This window comes from Centroberyx affinis, unplaced genomic scaffold (genome assembly GCF_046629955.1).
Source record: "Centroberyx affinis isolate AG114_WGS23_722 - 3 ecotype Tasmania unplaced genomic scaffold, CSIRO-AGI_Caff_v1 ptg004479l_1, whole genome shotgun sequence".
Taxonomy (NCBI): domain Eukaryota; kingdom Metazoa; phylum Chordata; class Actinopteri; order Beryciformes; family Berycidae; genus Centroberyx; species Centroberyx affinis.
The window spans coordinates 122,531-141,929 of record NW_027282136.1 but is presented as its reverse complement, the minus strand read 5'-3'; the positions used below and the strand labels follow the sequence as shown (position 1 = coordinate 141,929).

Genomic DNA, 19,399 nt, shown 5'->3' with positions numbered 1-19,399 from the left:
GGAGGAGGAGGAGGAGAGGAGGAGAGGAGAGGAGCTCCAGTCGCGAGGCGAGGAGAGGCAAATCCCTCCCCCTCCTCGCCGCCGCGACCAATCGCGGCGCCGCTCCGCCCGGGTCCGCCGCTCCTCGCTGTCTCCGTACAGACTATGCTGCGTTCAGGGCCGTCGGAAATATAGCTTTTACAAATTTGGACTCGGTTTTAGGTAAGTGCCACACCTTGATATACCTAATTCACACCCATGGGAAAGTGGGAATTTTCTGTGATAGCCGAATTGCCAATATTGCCGGCGGAGGAAGCTCTGTCAACGACTGTGATGTAAAAGTGATGTATTGTATTATTAGCCTATATGTTATTAAAAGTTATTGTTTGCATGCATCCTATGAAAGTAATTGGTGCTTCACTTTTAGTTATCAAGCATTTTTGTTTGTAATAAATTCATTACAAGAACAATTACATAGGCTACCTGATGCACAAAATAGCCTAGCTGTGCTGCATGATTTAAAAAAAATAAAAATAAAAATCAAACAACAGCCACCAAAAAAACTACTTCTGTCACTGGAACCATTTTATTAGTTCTCCAAAAACCAAAAACACTTGCGTGTGAATGCGTGACAAGTCCTGTTTACAACTTTTCAACTGTGGGAGTAAGAGCTTACGAGGGGCACTTGAACGCAGCACGAGTCCGATAAAGACCGGGCAATTTATCTACGCAGTCCAACGTGATATTCAATTCTAGAATAATCTATTCTATTATATATAATAAAAATCTATTACCCAGTATAGTCATCCCTTTTCTGCCTCATGACTGAATACACTGGTGGTGTCAGTAGCGACCAGTATCAATAACAAAACACCCCTATAATATCCCTATAATATCCCTATAATATTCCTATGATATTCCTATAGGGACTTAAAGTGTGTCTGTGTTGCTCAATAGTGAGTTTATAGTGACTTTATCGTGCTTAATGGTATGTTTTATCTCCTAGGTATCACTATAAGGATATTAATTTATAGTATCCCTCTAAAAATTATTATAGGATTACTATAGGTATTTCCCATAAGGGAGTGCAGCATTATACTGTACACTTAAATTAAACTAAATGGCCCCTGTATTAGACCAATCAGAGACTTGGGCCCTTTAATAACCGACTGTATATTTTGTGGCCCTCTGATGCTTTTCCCATAACTCCTGTACAGAAAGCCTCCCCCTGGTTACCAAGAGGTTGCATCACAAGATGTTAAACAGGGAGGCACCGTCACCAGAGGCAGTTCCTCAACTCTCCCCAGATACAAACACTGATCACATGGGTAACAAGGGCCTCCCTGTGTTTCAACGATTACCATCCTAACACATCCACTGGGATAGCTTCCACCAGGGGCTCCCAAAGTGGGGTCCAGGGGCCCTTGAGGGAGCTCCAGGGGGCCCCAGCAAAACAGAGAATAGCTATATTTCACTATTGAAATAATAGTGAAATTTAACTGAAATTTTACTGAACGCGATAGAGATTGACATGGTGAGAGAATGGATAAGGATGACTGCTGTGATTGTACTCTCGACCTCTCCACCTACAGAATAGATGGTTACATAACTAATCACAACTACAAAGATGGGTTTTTTTGGGACAAAATCCTATCAAATGGAGGCTTGTGATCTAATGTGGACCTATTTGGGAGTCCTTCACATGAAAAAGTGAACCCTGCCCCTAACCATTGGCCTCCACACATAGGAAAAACACGGCTTACACGACCTGCATGACGTTCTCACACATTAAAAAGCAGAAACCACATGAAGCGGACTTGGTTTCCACTGGGGCTTTCAGGGGTTTAGGGGTGAACCGGGCAGCGCAGGATGACAGATGGCCATTCTGGAGGAGTAATAATCATATCAGGAAGAGTCCTGTGGGGGGGGGGGTTAAAGATGCGTTGAAGCGCTCTTTGTTTGTGATAAAGTGGATGTTCTGTGTACCTGCTCTACCAAGGTACAGCCTGTTCACTGACAGTGCAATTACCGGGAACGATGGGAGCGGCCCACAGACGACCCGCGAGCCGCCCCGTCTAGCCGGCCCCGCTTCCACTTGATTTCACTTCACCCACGGCCATGATCACTTAATCTGTCAGTAAGGTTTGGGTGACACACACGGTATCTCTCCGGTCCGTGCCCGTTTGCATCCCCGGCTGCTCCCTGCTCGAGGCAGCTGGTTCCTCATTACAGATAATATACTGTTTGTGGCCACAGTAGGTTTGTTATCTAGTAAAAACAAGGGCAAGGTGAGGATGAGGAGAAATGAGGTCCTAAGCCTGTTTCACACATCACCGTTTAGCTTGCCTCTACGCTGACCTGGACTGTGTGTGTGTGTGTGTGTGTTCACATACTTGCATCATCACACTCTTAGCATTCTGTGAGTTGGAATGAGTTTTAAAAGACTGCCATAGAGAAAGATGAAAACACTTGGGGCTAGTAGGAAAAACAGATTTTATTTGTCAAAGGAATGCTACAGTAAAAGATGAGGTATGGTGACCACAAAAATAAAAACTACAAAATCACAGAGGGTTAGACCGCATTTTAAAGATTAAAAAAACATTGTCTAGTGATGACTTTAAAATAGTACATATACTAGAAGAAAGACAGCGGTCTGCAGTTTACTGACATTGAAAAGATATTTTGGACAAACCTAAATGACAATCTTTAAAAGGAATGTGCAAATTGTGTCATTCTTTTAACGCAAATGAGACGAGTAAAGTCATTTAATTAAAAAAAACAGCAATGCCCATAACGTTGACACACACTTACAAAAATGTTTTTAAAAAAAAAATCAGTGCAGTTAGAATATACTTAAAAAGGCATAAGAAACGGTTTTTTTTTTCAGTAGCAAGGTGGTGTGGCGGTGCTTCGTACTCTTCTCTACAAAAACGATCAAAACTTCCACAGACTCGCGTTGAGGAAAATAAAAGCGGGAAAAAGAGATCTCTCCCCCCTCCCCTCCCCCCCCCCTCCTACACGAACAGAAAGAGTGCCAGGTCTTTGGCGTGCAGGTGCTGCGCCAGGTTCTGGATGCGGCACAGGCGGACGTGCTGGGCGTCCCCGGCGCTGTACACGCGGAAGATGTGGTAGCGCTCCCTCTCCTTCAGGGCAAAGTCCAGCTCGTTGGCGGAGAGGTGGATGAACGCCTTCTCCCGCTTCACCGTCGACTTCACCTCCACGTACACCGCCCCCGCCCCCGCCCCCGCCGCCGCCTCGAAGGTGAGCTTGAAGTCGTACGGCTGGCCGCTCTCGCCCTGCTGGTTGCACCAGAGGACGCGCGCGGGCCGCCCGGGCTCGCCGCTGTCCCGCCAGTGGCACAGGAAGGAGTTGACGAGCCGCTCCCCCCACTCCCCGATCGCCGCCACGTCCCGCGGGTCGTCGGACAGCACCACCTGCCGAAAAATAAGCAAAGCGCCGACTCTGAAAACCTTTTCCATGATAACTCTCTGCTGAAAAACACCTCACAAGTACATCATGTGACTTTGAAGACAATGAAGATAATTACAATTACGATTTAGCTGTATAACTGAGTGGGCAAATTTACATTAACACACACTACCTGATTCTATACAATAGGGATGGGATGATATATCGAAATTCAATATATCGCAATACAAAAATGTGACAATATGTATCGTGGGGTAAAAAAATTAATCTCACTATTAGCTCCATTTTATTCTGCTGTTTTAATCACAAATGAGACGGCTTGACCATCACAATTTCACAAGCTCTCCATTGAAATTATATTATTTGCATTTTGTTATGATATTTTTAAATGGTTGTTTACATTCTAGCGAGCCAGTGCCAATGCTAGAAAGACTTGTGGCTCGGAAATAAACAGAATTCTGCCCAGTCATACTTGAGATAAGCATATCGTCCCATCCCTACTATTCAAGAACACAGGTAGGGTGACAGGTAGGGTGACAGGTAGGGTGACAGGTAGGGTGACCTCCTTTCATCCAGCTGAGCTATCCAAAGGGGGAAAAGCTTCTATAATGCTTCTTATAATCTGCACAGAGCTGCTTATACAGATATAGCTCAAACCCCCCCCCCCCGGTCTGTCTGGACAGTGTACTGACGGTGGTGGGTCTCTCGCAGGTGAGCTCCATGTCCTCCAGGGTGGCCTGCGGCGGCTGGCCTTTGTTCCAGAGGGGGAAGTCCAGGACCAGAGGGGGACGCTGGCTCTCTCCGCTCCCCTGGAACACGCTGGGGAGCATCACTGCGTCCAGGGCGACGCCGCTGGAGAACAGGGAGGAGGAGGAAGACGACGGTGGCAAGGATGAGAAAGGAGAAAGTAATACTGCAAAACCAACATTTATTTTTCTGCATCAATATTTAACAGAGGGGTGTTTTTTCCCCAGTTTATGGAGTCCGGAGAGGAAAACCTACGGCGTGGGCTGGCTGGCGTCCGTCCTGGCCCGGCTCGGCCCGGGAGCCTGGAGGCTTTCCTCTCCGTCCGCTCCTCTGCCAGACTCGCCGCTCTCACCCACTCCGACGCCGCTCTGTTGGCCGCGCTCTGTCAATAACACACCGGGAGCCGTTAGAAAAAACAGAACAGGGTGTACTGTGCATGCAGTAGTTTGGGACTACATAAGCGAAGGATACATCTAAAATTCATCGTTTTTGTAATTTTTGTAATGTCGTTTCGAATACCACACGTTGAGCATCTAAGGGCACGTGTTGGAGAAAAAGGATTAAAACCGGATTCTTTTTTTAGGTCTTGCATTCTAATGTTTTAAGCAGAGTGTTTGTATTTCCGGAGGATTATTTATACAGGATGAAGGGATCTGTGTGATTTCCCTCTAATTACTAGACCCGTGTCAAATTTCGTGATCTTCACTTGCTTCGCTTACATGCCCGTGTGTGTTCTATTTTTAATATTAACAACAAACATTTGCCTTTGCAGGGATAAAAGCCCCATTGTCTATGACACTAAACGTAAGCTGTAGCTAGCTACGAACCGCTGCCATACGAGAGATGAATTGAAGCTGCGAGGTGTTGACCTCCAAAGGGATTTTTAGAAATTGGTTGAATGTCCGACCTGAAAGCCGCGGGATGCTGGTGGTCGCCGCAGGAGCGTTAGGCTGGACCGGATGGTCTCTCTGGGGGCCGGGTTGGTCGGCGGTTCTGTCACCGGTCTTCGGAGGCTGGTTCCCCTCGTAGCTGCCGCTGGGACTCTGGGGAACAGCGACGCGGCTGCCGCCTCTGGGGGCCACGTCTGTCTCCGGGTCTCGGTCTTTAGGCCCGGCAGGCGGTGGCCACATCTTCATCACCGCGTCTACTACCCCATCCGCCTGACCTGGCGGGCCGGAATACATGGACATGGAAACGAGCGATGCGGTTTCACATTTTAAAAATATTCCTCATGCCGAAACCAGCTCCCTTCATCCCATACAGTGCTGTACAGTACCTGTGCGACTAGCCCCTGTGTTCACTATAGACGCCCGTGGAGGCCAGCAAACGAGGGTCTGCTCTCCGCTCTCTTGCCCGGAGCGAGACGCCTCTTCTGGGGCGGTGACAGTAGAGAAACTCTTTGATGGCACTGGTTTACAGCAGATAAGAAGGGAAGAAAACAAAGGAGAAGAAGAAAGGAAGGGTTACACAACATGCTCCCGAACACAAATACCATCTAACCCCGTTTTCTTCAACGCTGTGACTTAATTACACAAGACGTCAGTTAAGATTTTCATGGGTCGGCCTGTTTCATTACTCATATGTCATGAAAAAGATATTTTGTAAAGAAAAACATGAACTCTTTTGATCATGTTTGTATTGCAGCTGTGTGTGTGTGTGTGTGTGTGTGTGCGCGCTCTGCAGCGAGGGATCTGCTCCTCCCGCTCTTTGAGCCCTGGCAACAGCTGCTCTTTCATGTCGCCACACAGAACAGCGAACAAACCGGAATTAGCATATGTGCAAAACACACTGGAAATGTATCCGCACGCGCTCGTGTGTGTGTGTGTGTGTGTGTGCATAGGGGAAGACGGTGTTTGTGCAAGGGTGAGACTGTAGAGCAGAATACTTAGCATATTATGAAATGATATGGAAATTGGGGCAAGTGTCGGAGAGAGAGAACTGGAGAAACTGCGGATTTCCAATGTCACAGACAGACAAGCTGGGAGGAAGTAGCACCTTCTGTTAGGATCCATCCCATGCTCTAATTATAGCAGTATGGTACATGGCACTGTTTTGCATCAAGCTGTCAATCTCTCACACATCTTCCCCGAGCTGCTTACAGATGGTACAATATGGCTCCAGCGATGTGACATCAACATGTTTCGCCTGTGGTTGAGAACCCTTAACCTTTAACCATACACAGCAATGGATGGAATGGAAGTTAACGTGAACGAGGCTGGTGTGACTCCACTAGTCACCCATTAGATACCTGATTACCTTCTTTTTCCCATAAATCGCTTCCAATTTGTGGCGAGCTGGTCTTGTGGGAGGTGAATTTAGCCCAGTGAGTGTTAGTCTGTGGGAAAACCTGAGCGATTAGGTGTCTTCCCTACCTTTCTCCAGTCTAATCTCTGGTTTGGGAGGCTCTGGGACCTCCCACCGCTCCTCCTCGGCGGGCAGCTCTTTGATGTCCTCCTTCTGCAAGTATCTCTTCAGAGCTCCTGGGTCCTGCACGCACACACGCACACACACACACACACACACACAGTTAATGACTTTTAAACTGAAAGCTTTGTCCACTGTTCTCCAAGAGTAGCCGAATTTTAGCGTTCTTTCCGTTCACGCTGGAGGAACTGCGAGGTTATGGCAGATTTTGCTCCCCAACACACTCACCTCTCCTCTCCCAGTGACTGACAGTATGCCTGCATCAGACTAGTCTATTCCAAACAACTTAAAACTTACACTACATTACAAAAAATAGTGGATCAAGCATACAGGGCTGGACCACCTGAGACTCAATCCAATGTCCTTATTTGCCTCTGAATAAACTATACAACAGAACTACTGTATAAGCACAGGGAGTTGATTTTGAGTGTCTCCTTCCAGATTCCCTTGCCAACTGAGGCAGCGGAGGAAGCAATTCCCAACATTGCCGCTTCAGAGACGTCTCATCTCGTTAAAATGTTGATGACCTAATTAGCATGTTCGGCGAGGAACCGTTTGATCAATTCCCTGGAATAATAAAAAAGTAAAAGTAATAAGCTGGAATAATAAGTGGAGAGGCAGATCTGTATGCAATTTCCATAAGCCCCTCATATCTGCAAATCTGCCTGACTCGGGTGTATTGAATGGATGTAATGGCTCTTGGTGTGATGTGGAATCACATCATTAAAACCTTTAATCAAACAGTCAAAAATTCAATTTTCTTAACTTTGGCAAATTCGGCAATGCAACTTAATTAGTTAAACCAACTTAAACATTCAACAATCTGCGCCTTTTCCCCATTTCAATCTGAATTATGTAATGCAACCCAGCATGTCCCAAAGCAACTGTTACACAAAGAAAAACACACAGATAGGATATTCAGCATAGAAGTATCAATGTTCAGGCCTGATCTCAGCCTTGTTACCCTTGTAACTGTGCCTCTTGCTTTAAAGTCTCTGATGCGGTGGTCTAAAGATCAGAGAGAGGATGAGGTGCAAGTTGCCATGTAAACGTGACTCCCCCCCCCCCAGGGAAATATCCTATTAATTCTAGCTGCTGTCAGCTCCCTGGTGGTGGCGGTGGTTTGTGTGTGTGTGTGTGCAAAAGAAAGGCAGAGAACGATAGAATGAAAGACCATGAGCAAGCACGGACCCCTTTCATTGGATATGGATTAGTGATTCAATGCTAGAAGAGATCATATCACTTACACTGAGTGAGGTCATTAGGCCAGTCAGGAAATGTACCAGCTCTTTCCTGTGGCTGCTCTCTGTGCAGAATAGTTTCACCAGCTCCCTGCAATACAAACACACACACACAATATTACAAGGTATTGCAGGATAACTTGTGTGCATGCAGACTCACACATAGACTGACACACATACACAAATACACAGTGACTCCATTATTCATTCTGCTTAATTGTCTGATTCTCTGTTGATAAGACTAGATCAGTTCTACTATCAGTGTTGATGCTTCATAATAAATCCTGTTCTGGATGATCTATCATTAATACTAATATTTCAAACTCTAGCCCTACAACTATAACCTAACCCATTTTAGATAGAAAAGAACTTAGACTTACTGAAAGAGACAGTAGCCTACACTACCAGATTCAAATAATAAATCTTATGGCTGCAGTGATCCATTATTGCTAATATGGATCTATAGGCCTTGTCTATTATTTATTTATGCAGGCTATAGGCCTAGCTGTCACGTGACATCAAGCTCTGCATCTCTGATCAGGAAGCCATGGCGCATCAAGGATTCAGAGTCTGCTGTTGGTCTCCCATTGTGCAACCTATTGCAGTAATTCAGCCTATTTGGATCTATCAAAGTTTCAGTCTCTGTCATTGAGTAGTTGCGGGAACCGGTCTCACAGCTGAACTGTGTTGGACCTGTCCCGTCACATACACACCTGCAGACGTCCAGCTTGGATGAGAGGTGATCTTTCTGGATGTAGAGCTCCTTTTTGTCCTTCAGCAGACAGATCACATCCTGTAGCTCCACCACAGGAGTCTCATCGTCAGCCACAGACAGCTGGTAGCGGATGTACAGCTTACCCACCTGGATACAGGAGGACAAAAAACACAAACCTAGAAACATAAATAAGTTTCATGCAGCTTTTTTCTAGCTCTACCTTCCAGGTGCCAAGAGTCAGCATCTATCATCAGGTCTACAGAAGAGGTTCTCGGATGAGCTTACTCTGAGGGTGTTTTCAAACCTTTAGCCTGATTTCTTTGGTCCGAATCGGGGGACAACTTGCTGCTTTGTTGAATTATATATCGGTTTGATTGCATTTCATGCAACCATCATTTATCAAAAGATTCTGACCTGTCCATAGTGAAGCCGTTTGATCCTCTCTCCGATGCGGTTGTCAAGCAGCTCTGGGTAGATATCGCCCAGCTCCTCGTGGTGGTAGAGGAACCTCTGGATGTAGGGCATCACCGAGTGCACTAGGGCCTGCATGGAGGGGCAGGGCCTCAGGTTCTCGGTAAGGGCCTCGGTCTTCACGCAGTCCGACAGGTGACGGATACCGCAGATCTCCAAGAACAGAGACCGGTCCTCCTCGCTGAAGGCAGGCACACTGCTAACTCGCTCTCCTGGCATTGTCTGACCTGCCGGGCAATCATATAACCATAAAAATCTCTATTTATGTAGCCGCTTTTCTGAAAACCATTACAAAGCACTTTAACAAAGCCAAACCAAAAGCAATGAAAGCAAGATAGGAAGTATAAAAGCAAGGCCAGAAACATTAAAGTAAAACACAAAACAGAGGTCAGAAATAATAATGGATAATTACATAAAAGCTAGTCTATAGTCAGATACACATCTGCTACTATCCCAAGTGTCTGTCAAGTGTCTGTCAAGTGTCAAGTGTTTCCCAGATTATGATGGGATCTGTAACTGAATAACTTTAACATTGATAACCATATAGAAAAAATGTACCAGCAGCATACCATGTTGGTTCCCAGTCCTGGTCCTGGTCTTCTTGTCTGGGGGTGGCAGGTTGAGCAGACAGATCTGTCTGTGGGGTTTAAAGATCTTCTCCAGTTCTTTGCTGTCAGAGATCATGGGTCTGTGGGCCAGAGTCACCCAGCTGTTATCCTTGGTGGGGAACACCTTCATGTCGGACAGCATACCTGGACATCAGGGGAAAAGGTCAGCCGGGGCTAGTTAGTTTAAAGTAATTCCAGACTGTCGTGCATGATTGGAAAACTAGTAGTCGATGACATTTGTTGACAGCATAATTTTTTATGTCAATTTGCAAAACTGGATCGGAGTGAGGAAATTAGATAAATTAATGAATGGATCGGAGGTTGAACAACCTGTAGCAGATACGGATGTATCAGAATTCGCAAGGATCCGATCCAATTCCAATACTAGATATTGGATCAGTGCACCCCTAGTGGTAGGGGTTGGGTTGTGTTTGCAACATGCATGTGTGTGTGTGTTCCTCACCCTTCAAAGTGGAGCAGTAGCTGGGATTGGTTTTTATCTGAGTGATGTACTCCTGGTCCCCAGATGCTGGAATTTTACACTTGTGAGCTGGAAATAAGAGACATTATACATTATATTATATTATATTATATTATATTATATTATATTATATTATATTATATCAATACATAAAACGTAAACTCTGAGAGCACTAATATAATTAAAGAGGGCGGATATAAGATATGACAACAGGACTGTGAAGCTAGTCCAGGGGGAGCCATAACAGTTGTTCAACAGAAAGATAATTAGCAGCAGACAGATGGGACATAAAGAGTAAGGAAATGTGTGAGTCACTGAATGAGAGAAACACTCCGAAGGAAGAAAAGGACTGGCAATCTAAATGTCCTCACCAAGTCTGGCATAGAGCACCGACACGTCCTGCAGCACTTCAGCAGTTGGTATGGGAGACGACGAACAGATCAGCTCCAACAAACCTACATACTGATTCATGTTGGGGCTGGGCTCCACATTCAGCAGCTACACACACACACACATACACATAAAGTGCATATTAGTAATGGGGGAGTAAGGTCCTGATTGGGAATTTGGTAAGTACAGCAGGGCCAACAGAAGTTAATAAACAAATGACTACTTTTTAAAGGTTTGGCTTTGTCCCTGACAAAAACTGAGACACGGCATCTTTGCAGGACCACGGCAATAGAGCAGCATACCCTGCTGAAGAGGTCTCTCATGCCGTCCAGTTGGCTATAGAAGGGAGCCAAGACTCTGGGCTCCTGGACGGTGCTGTCTGGTCCGCGGGTCAGCCTGATGTAGCGCTTAAACATGGTTGTCGGGTCGCTCCAGCACACCTCCTTCAGGTGGTAGAAGCGCCCCGAACACCAGTCGTCATCACGCCTAGAGAAGGGAGGGAAAGACAAGACTTGTGGCCTCTCGTGTCTAAATCACTCTTCGGGAATTAACCCTGAGAAAGGTGTGCTGATTATTCTTTCAAAAACGAATACGGCTGGTGACAGACCTGTTGTACTCTATGAAGACAGCAGGGGTGTGCTGGAACAGCTCCTTCAGGCTGCCCTGGGAGCAGTTCTTCTGCAGGTACAGGTAGACGTTGTGGATGTGCTGCACTGTGGAGGTGAACTCTGTCCCCTCCAACTCGTCCTCCGGTAGGTTCTCTTCCTGGTTATCTGGTTGCGGTTTGACACACCATTTCTTCAGGTAGGTAATCAGCGCCTCCACTGAGATGCTGTGTCTCATTCCTAAAGGAGAGACACAGCATTAGACATTAGACAGGCATTAGACTCCACAGATTGTTAGGTAACTGCTCTCAAAAAAAAGGTGAAGCATAAACTACGGGATCATACTATGGATAATATAAGTCTCACATTCTTACCAAGAGCTTTGCTGAACTCGCTGGGCTGTGAGTCCACATAGCAGACATGAGTCCCCAACAGGTTGGTGACCTCAGGTGAGATCAGGTAGACCGAGTTGGGACAGAGGTACTCGGTCTCTCGCGCGCCGCCCTCCAGCAGACGATAGGCAGGGACCCACTCCAGACGTGACAAGAAGTGGAAGAAGGAGGATTTTGTGCTTTTGATTGTTCGCCCATCGCTGTCGATCACCTGGGCCGTGAGATATTGAGAGTACCGATCGCTGGAAAAATAGGGAAGGGGTTTATCAGTGGGTGTTGGACATTCAAAACCCTGACTACAATGGGAAATAAGAGAATCGCTCGATTAGAGAATGACTGTGTCTTATAGATCCTACAAACCCGATGCATGGATGAAAGGCGAGGGCAAGCACTTCCACCGAGGCTCAGTGATCTTTACATCTCAACAAAGTGGCATAACTGTGTGACCTACATTCCTCTGCAGAACGATTAGAGAGTTAAAGGCACTGAGGGACTCTTATCTACGCTCTCAAGAAATGTCAGCTCTTGTCAGATCTCTCAATTTGACTACTGTACTAGATGGCAGCTAAATTATTATGCTATGCCTGTCTAAAGAGTTACGCTCCACATTTCAGCCATCTAGTTTCTATTTGTTACAATGCAAGGTCATTCAAATTGTCACTTCATACCATGGCCTTGATGAATTCTCTTTTAATTGCCTGCAAGGTCTCCATTATTTCCTTACCACTGGCTTTACATCTCATTAAATTCATCTAATGGACACTTTGTGTATTATCCCTTAATTATTCATCCTACTGTGATATGAGTGGAGTGGCTTGGGTGACCTTCTCCCTACCTGAACCGGTGACCTCAGCTCACACACATCTGTTACAGTACATCACTAGATAGGGCAGAGTTATGAGCGACTAAATCCGGGTTAATCCCCGGAGTGAAGTCTCTGGAGTGGTCCACCCTTCAAACCCAAACAAGAGGCTGATATGTGGCCACTTTTGCTGAGCAGATCACCAAGGGATAAAATAAACTATTAATTGTGATACAATGTCCCCACTTTACTCCTGTAATCACCTGAAAGGACGAGAATTACTAACCCCAAAGCCATTATCTTCTTTTACCTAGCCATTATCTCTGGCCATTACTTTTCCTCAACAAGAAAAACACCCAATTAATGCACCTGCTTCCGGATAATATTCAGGACACGGCACATGATATGAGCGCAAACGGGGGAGAGAGAGGACTATGTAAGTGTGCGCACGTGTCCGCCTGTGTGTTAATTACCCAGTATCCCAGTTGGACTCCAGCAGCTCCAGCAACTCCAGCCTCTGCTCCCGGAGGAGGGTGCCAGGCAGCTGAGCCGTGGCCAGGGCATGGAACTCCACGCTGGGGTAGTCGTCCAGCACGTAGCCCCCCTCCCCTGGGGCTTGCGGCCACTGCCCACTCTCCGCTGACCAGGGGCTGGAGGCCTGGAGGAGGAGTGGAAAACAAACAAAAAAAAACAACAAGTGAATGAGATTGGAAAATTTTAGGATAAAAGGAAGAACATGCTGTAACTCAACTGATGAAAACAGTATTAAGATGAATTTGCATCATATAGGACGACTTCAAACTCAGCAGCATTCAAACTAATTTTAAGCCATCGAGATGCCATGATTGTAGTTTTCTATAGAATTTTCTTGCTCCTGATCAGCTTTTCACACTTAAAACATATGCACTCAGTGAAAGACACACTTGAGTTCAAGTTTTACCACAAACCAAACAGTGCAATGTCAATCACAAAACAAAAAATCCAAGCAAGTAGCTGTGTCCAGTCACAGCATTTTAAGACTTAAGATCACAAAATGACTTATGTGATGAAAATCGTTCATTCTGTTGTGTTTATTTGAAATGAATATGTCATTTTCTCCACTTGACTACAGGGACTTCCCATGTAGTATTTACCACCTGACGTACATGGTATTTTCAAGTTGCAATCTTGTATCTACCATCGTTCCCATATGACGTGAATGCAGCATCGGTCAGACAAAGGAACTGTCATCAGAATACCATACACTATCCCTCGTAGCTGTAACACAGGCTAAAAAAGGCATTGGAAATGTCTGACCTAATGCGCAACCTCAGCCCAGTGTATAACACGCCTCACCAGTCACCTGCTGTTTCTGCTCATCTTCAAAGCAGCTACAGATCTCTCTGGCCTTAGTGTGACTCATAATGGTTGGCGTCTTCATCCTTTAATCAGAGGTGGATTACTCCCGCCTTGTTCACCATCACAGGTCACAGTGGATTTCTAATGCAGAGTGTTTCAGGAAGATTCTGTTTGGCCTCTGGTGTCCATGCAACTTGTAAATATTGTGTCCTTACACAACACATTCATAGCCCTTTATCTTCTGTGTTCACAGGTGGGGCTGGAATAATCTCGATCTAGTCTTTAAGCACTATCTTTGTAGAATGAGTTGAGTGTGGTCCCTAAATAGCTGACGCATGACCAATAGGCATACCACCAAACGACAGTATGAACACTGGGCAAAGACTGTATATGTACAGTAGAGATGCACCAATAACAATTTTTCAGAACAAAGTCAAGTAGATCTGCCAATATGAGTACAAATCCAAGGACTACTCAATTTAAAGTAATTTGTGCTGCCTAATATTTGACCAATTATAAAACAATTACAGGAATGGGTGTATCAATTGTGTTTAGTTATTTACTTGATCAAATTATGCACTGACCATTGTATAACAAACCTTAAATAAAAAAATACTAAATGAAAATTTTGCATTTTAGGGCCTAAAGGATATACACTAGTGTCTCTTTTTTATTTTAACACTGGTCAAACACAGCTTACTGGCAGATTCTCTTATTGGCAGGTTATTCAGAGCAGGTTAACAGATACAGAACAGTGCAGTAGGTTAGGTCTCTCAGGCTTTTAGCCTGTATAGCCAAGGCTCCTCTTCTAAACCTACTGTATAAACTTCACAACCAGGAGCATTTCAGCATTTTCACATCAGGAGGCATTTTTCCTCCCAATGGAAATGTTTTCTGTTGCGCCAAAGCAGAAATCACTTAGGAGCTGCATTGATGCCTATCCCAGTACTACAGATGCTATTGGTGCACCAATGTATAGTAAGAAATACATCTATCTTAGAGACTACAAATATGATTGCACTTCATAGAACACTTAACACGTATTTCCAATGCGGTGAAATTATCCCATTGGCAGGTTTTTACAAGCAAAATCAATACTAGAGTCAATACTAGATTAAAGTCAATACTAGATTAAATTACTTGTTAAAATGGAGGGTGTTTTTTGTTGCAGTGTGCTTGCTTGCAACAGGGGCTGTTGACCTTGAAAGGACACACACACACACCACCACACACCCTCGCAAAAGCAGGCCCACACGCACACCGACATTCACAGATGTCCTCCTCACCAGTTCTTTAGCGCTGAGGGTTCGCCTTTCTTTGCGGATGATGAGATGGTCTCTGACCCCCAGCCTGGTGAACAGCTCTCTCCATCCTGCTACATCGCTGTCTGTCTGCACATAGCAGGGACTCAGCAGCACCCAGTCACAGCCTGGTGGAGGAGGGGGTAGGTACACAGGTAGGAGGGTAGGTGTGTGTGTACGGGAGGAAGGAGGAATTGTGAGCCGAAGGAAGGATAAAGAAATGAATGAAACACAGATGAGGGGGATGAGGAAGACAGAAAGGACAGAAATTAATGAGTGGGCACATTAAAGGTGCTATGTGTGGCATTTTAACATCAACAATCATTAATTAATTTGAGACAATAGTATAATTACTGTTAACAAATTAGACCTTCACCGAGAAGACTGGCAGCCTCTAGCAGACTCTACACTTCCATTTTACATTGTGTGATACTGGGTCGGATTTTAATGGGAAATCTGCTATATTGCTTTATGGCACAAAATCGGAAGACGCCACTGCCCTTCCAGCGCAAATGGAGTTAAAGTTTTCAGAGATTCTGGCAATGGCAAATGGTGGAGGGAGTGAAAAGCCAATGCAACAATGGTTTTGGGGGTTTATGGGAAATGTGGTCTTAATTTGGAGAAATACAAGCACTAACAATACCACTAGTGTGAGACAGAGGCTAGCAATTGTCTTGACCATGGTTTCATTTGTTTATGGTAATTATACTGATGTATCACAATTAATTTGACAATGATATATTAATGTATAAAAATGCTACACATAGCATCTTCGAGTGGAGACCAAAACAAAGAGCATAAACACAGTGAAGAGAGCAGTTGTCAGCGTCTCCCCTTTGCATTCGCCCTCTCTCTTTCTCTTATCTCTCCTCTCAAGAGACAGGTCAAGCGTTCTGATCCATTTTCCATGACACGTTGTCCACTCCACTACCTCTTACATAACACACACACACACACACACACACACACACAGAGAGACAATGTTCAACACTCCCAGGCATTTCATGCTTTCTTTACCCCTCACAATGGGAGCAAACCCTCACACACACACACAGACACACACACACTGACAAACTACACTCCCCACAAAAGAAAATACAGACACACACAAGCACACGTGAACGCGGTCCCAAATTTTCCCCAAAAGAAAAAGGGAGAGGCCAACTTGGGATAGGAAGAAACAAGCCTTTGTGTTTGTTTTGGGGATTTTGGCTTGCTTTTTGGGGTCAACATTACCACGTGAACACTGAATAATAGCTGGGTCAGTACAAAGGTTCACGTTCAATAGCTTGTGTGTGTGTGTGTGTGTGTATCTCAGTATCTAGAACTGTGTTAAAGGGAGGCTTTCGTCGTAGCTGTGGACGCTTATTTACCAGGGAGTTTCTTAGGAAGGTCGATGTTGCCGTACTCTTCAGAGAAGTGCACCTTGTCCAGTGCCGGGCACAGCAGACCCCTGCTGGTGAGGACGGGTACTGCGGCGTCTGAGTACTCCTGGCTGGAGGAGGAGTGCTGCTTGATGAAAACCAGGTAACTCACCACCACTGCCTCGGGCTTGGACTAGAGGTGGTCCACAGAAGAGAAAGAGAAAGAGAAAGAGAAAGAGAAAGAGAAAGAGGAGGAGGAGGGGGGGGGGGGAGAGAGAGAGAGAGAGAGAGAAAGAGAGAGAGGGAGAAACAAAATGAAAAGGAGGGGAGGGGGTAAGGAAGAAGGTTACCTAACGGCTTACAGAACTGACAATTACATAAGGTAGACTTAGTTTGATAGTAGAGAGACTCGAGTGCAGGTTTGAGTTTATGTGCATCAAAGTGTGTCTGTAGTTCCACCCAACTGTCAAGTGAATTTCAAGGGAACTTTTGAAATGTTGCAAAAAATAAAATATGAATTAGGTGCATTTCCATCAGTTGGGTTAAGTGAATAGACTTCCTGAATGTGAGTCTTTCAAGAATGAATTAGTATATTGAGCAAGTTGTTATTGTTCTTTGGTGTCAGCTAATGTTTTAGCTGTCAGAGGACAAAAACAAAGAAATGCACCTGGCAAATATCTAATGCACCAACTAACAGCCATATAACCACAAAGGGAATACACATAGGAGGGACATATATGGACCAGCGGAACATATATGGACATGTATTCAGCTTTTCTCATTCTATATATCAGAATTCACATAACATTTAGTCAGAAACCCAGCTAATGTGTCTATGTTACCTTCCAGGTACTGCTGCGGATTGCAGGGTAGATGTGCTGCTCCAGCAGCTGCTGAGGCTCCAGCTCATGGACTCCCAGTCTCCTCAGCAGCTCTCGTACCTGCTGGCCTTCCAGCGGCTCCACACAGCTCAGCAGAGAGGAATGAACCACGCTCACATCCTTATACAAGGCGGAAAAAGGTCCTGGAAAAAGACAGACAGAATGAGAGGAATGCTAGATTTAGGAGGGGAAATTTGTTGGATGAAGAAGACACAGTACATGGAGACAGTCCTGGTGTTGCCCTGCAGCTCCTTGGTACACATGCACACAAGCTGGCCTCATATATTAAATATTACATGTGTTTGTTTGTGTGAAGCACTTTGTGACAAACCTGTTTCATTAAAAATGCTTTATAAATATAATCTTGTCTAATTAAACACGATTTTAACAAGAAAGAGTGAAGAAAACCTCCAGTGTTACCCCACTGCCCTCTGTAGCTCTTAATATTTCATAAGAACACTGTGTTTAGCTCAGACGTCTGTCTAAAGCTATCACATACTTCTCCGTCCACTTGACTACACCTTTAAGCAGAACCCGAGGTCTGTGCTGAAAGCCGGCTTCACCAGCAGGAGACTGGCTCTCAGCAAACTGAATAACACCCGCTGACCTGAAAGCCAGGCTGAATTGAAACTTCAATACTGCTAATACCGTCTCCTGTTAACCAATATATCTTTATTCGTCTTCTTCTGCTCTTAGAGTGACAAGGGGTCAAATATACTTACAAAGGGAAGTTGACTGTTAAAACTTCTTTACAAAGACTGCCTTTTCATCCTGTGGGCTAATATTTTTAGCGCGACCCTAATCGCTCATGTCTGCCGGGATATGATTCTTCAGCATTTGGTGAAAAGAGAACACTGACCTTGTATCAGTGAGTGAATGCGGGCAACATACTGATCCGATCGGTTACCTGACCTGATTTTTCTGACTGAAAGAGATTTCTGCTGCCAAAGTGAAGCAGTAGAGTGAGGAGATTAAGTGTGCCGAGGTAACGCCAGGTGAAGCAGAACCGATTCTAAGTCCTCCGTAAGCACTCTGTGTCGCTCACAAAGACGCCAAACCAGTTAGTCTCCATTAATATTGAAGTGTAGCTAGCAAATTGCAGTAGCAGGATGCGTACATCAGAGTGTGAAAATCAATTATTCATGCTTGCCATTCTAAATCTCGGCTCTGGGTGCTTTTTGTGAAACGTGATGACACATTGGTGATGTTCCTCCGCTTCTGTGTGTGTGTGTGTGTGTGTGTTCTGGTGTGAGTGAATGTATGTCTGTCTATTCAATTAGAGAGAGTTATAGTTTGTCAAACACCTACTCTGCTGCACCTAGTGTGTGTGTGTGTCTCTGTGTGTGTGTGTGTGTGTGTATAGACTTCTGAGAGAACAGAGACAGCTGTTGACGTAGGTCCTTGCGGAGGGTTAAGTAGTCTTTGACAAATAACATGCTCTATTTCTATTCCTATTCAAATGTCACTTAACAGAAAAAACAACACAAAAAACTGCAGTGGCATACAGCAAATTTGCTGTGTTGACCATGATTTATCTCAGGGAATATCTAGTATACTGTAGTTTAGACCAGTCTACAGACATAAATGTGAGAAATACATAATACAGACAGATACTGGCACATATAGACAGACTGAAACAACAATAACAACAAGAGTAATACTAAAAAGACTAATAATACTACTACTAATACTAACAGTACTACTACTTCCAATATTACTTGTACTGCTGCTACCGCTACCACTGCAACTTCTATTACTACTACTACTAAAACCACTACTACTACTACTACTACTACTACTACTAACAATAATAATAATAATGATAAATGAGAAAGTATAGCATTGTATAAAGTTATGTATTTACCAGCCTGAGATTGAGCTTTCTTTTTCTTGCTCTTGGCTTCCTCCATGGGGAAGAACACCCCCTGCTCGTTTAGTGCCACCACACGTCCGTCAGCCAGGGGAATTATGGGTAGATCCCTGAGGGTTTGCAAGATGGAGTCTGCCTCTCCGTAGCCATGCTCCAGAGCACGGAAGTTACAAACCAGCAGCCTGGCCAGCCGATGTAGGCCATCGTCTAGAAGACAGACAGAGGGTTGGTGTCCAACACTAACTGAGATACACACTATGTAGAAATGAGCGATAAATTACAAAATGGACAGTTGCAATTCTCAGTTCTGAGTGGCTGAGTCATGCTGTAAAATACACAATAAATGCACACCTTTGACCAC

At 44.9% G+C, this 19,399-nt stretch overlaps 1 protein-coding gene across 3 annotated transcripts in view; it reads right to left on the bottom strand.

Annotated features, from left to right (window-relative positions):
* Positions 1–2,993: 2,993 nt before the first annotated feature.
* The window catches only part of LOC139665178 (uncharacterized), a 37,193-nt gene continuing 20,787 nt past the window's right edge, over positions 2,994–19,399 (bottom strand). For all 3 annotated transcript variants that reach the window (XM_071544160.1, XM_071544161.1, XM_071544162.1), the window contains exons 28-47: positions 19,033–19,245; positions 17,130–17,311; positions 16,297–16,480; positions 14,909–15,051; positions 12,758–12,942; positions 11,465–11,724; positions 11,093–11,330; positions 10,788–10,971; positions 10,467–10,593; positions 10,078–10,164; positions 9,576–9,758; positions 8,950–9,233; positions 8,534–8,682; positions 7,827–7,911; positions 6,528–6,642; positions 5,432–5,563; positions 5,063–5,320; positions 4,411–4,537; positions 4,101–4,260; positions 2,994–3,413 (exon numbers count right to left, since the gene is read on the bottom strand). In XM_071544160.1, the coding sequence (XP_071400261.1) occupies positions 2,994–3,413; positions 4,101–4,260; positions 4,411–4,537; positions 5,063–5,320; positions 5,432–5,563; positions 6,528–6,642; positions 7,827–7,911; positions 8,534–8,682; positions 8,950–9,233; positions 9,576–9,758; positions 10,078–10,164; positions 10,467–10,593; positions 10,788–10,971; positions 11,093–11,330; positions 11,465–11,724; positions 12,758–12,942; positions 14,909–15,051; positions 16,297–16,480; positions 17,130–17,311; positions 19,033–19,245 (3,716 nt within the window). The remainder of the gene's footprint in view (positions 3,414–4,100; positions 4,261–4,410; positions 4,538–5,062; positions 5,321–5,431; positions 5,564–6,527; positions 6,643–7,826; positions 7,912–8,533; positions 8,683–8,949; positions 9,234–9,575; positions 9,759–10,077; positions 10,165–10,466; positions 10,594–10,787; positions 10,972–11,092; positions 11,331–11,464; positions 11,725–12,757; positions 12,943–14,908; positions 15,052–16,296; positions 16,481–17,129; positions 17,312–19,032; positions 19,246–19,399) is intronic.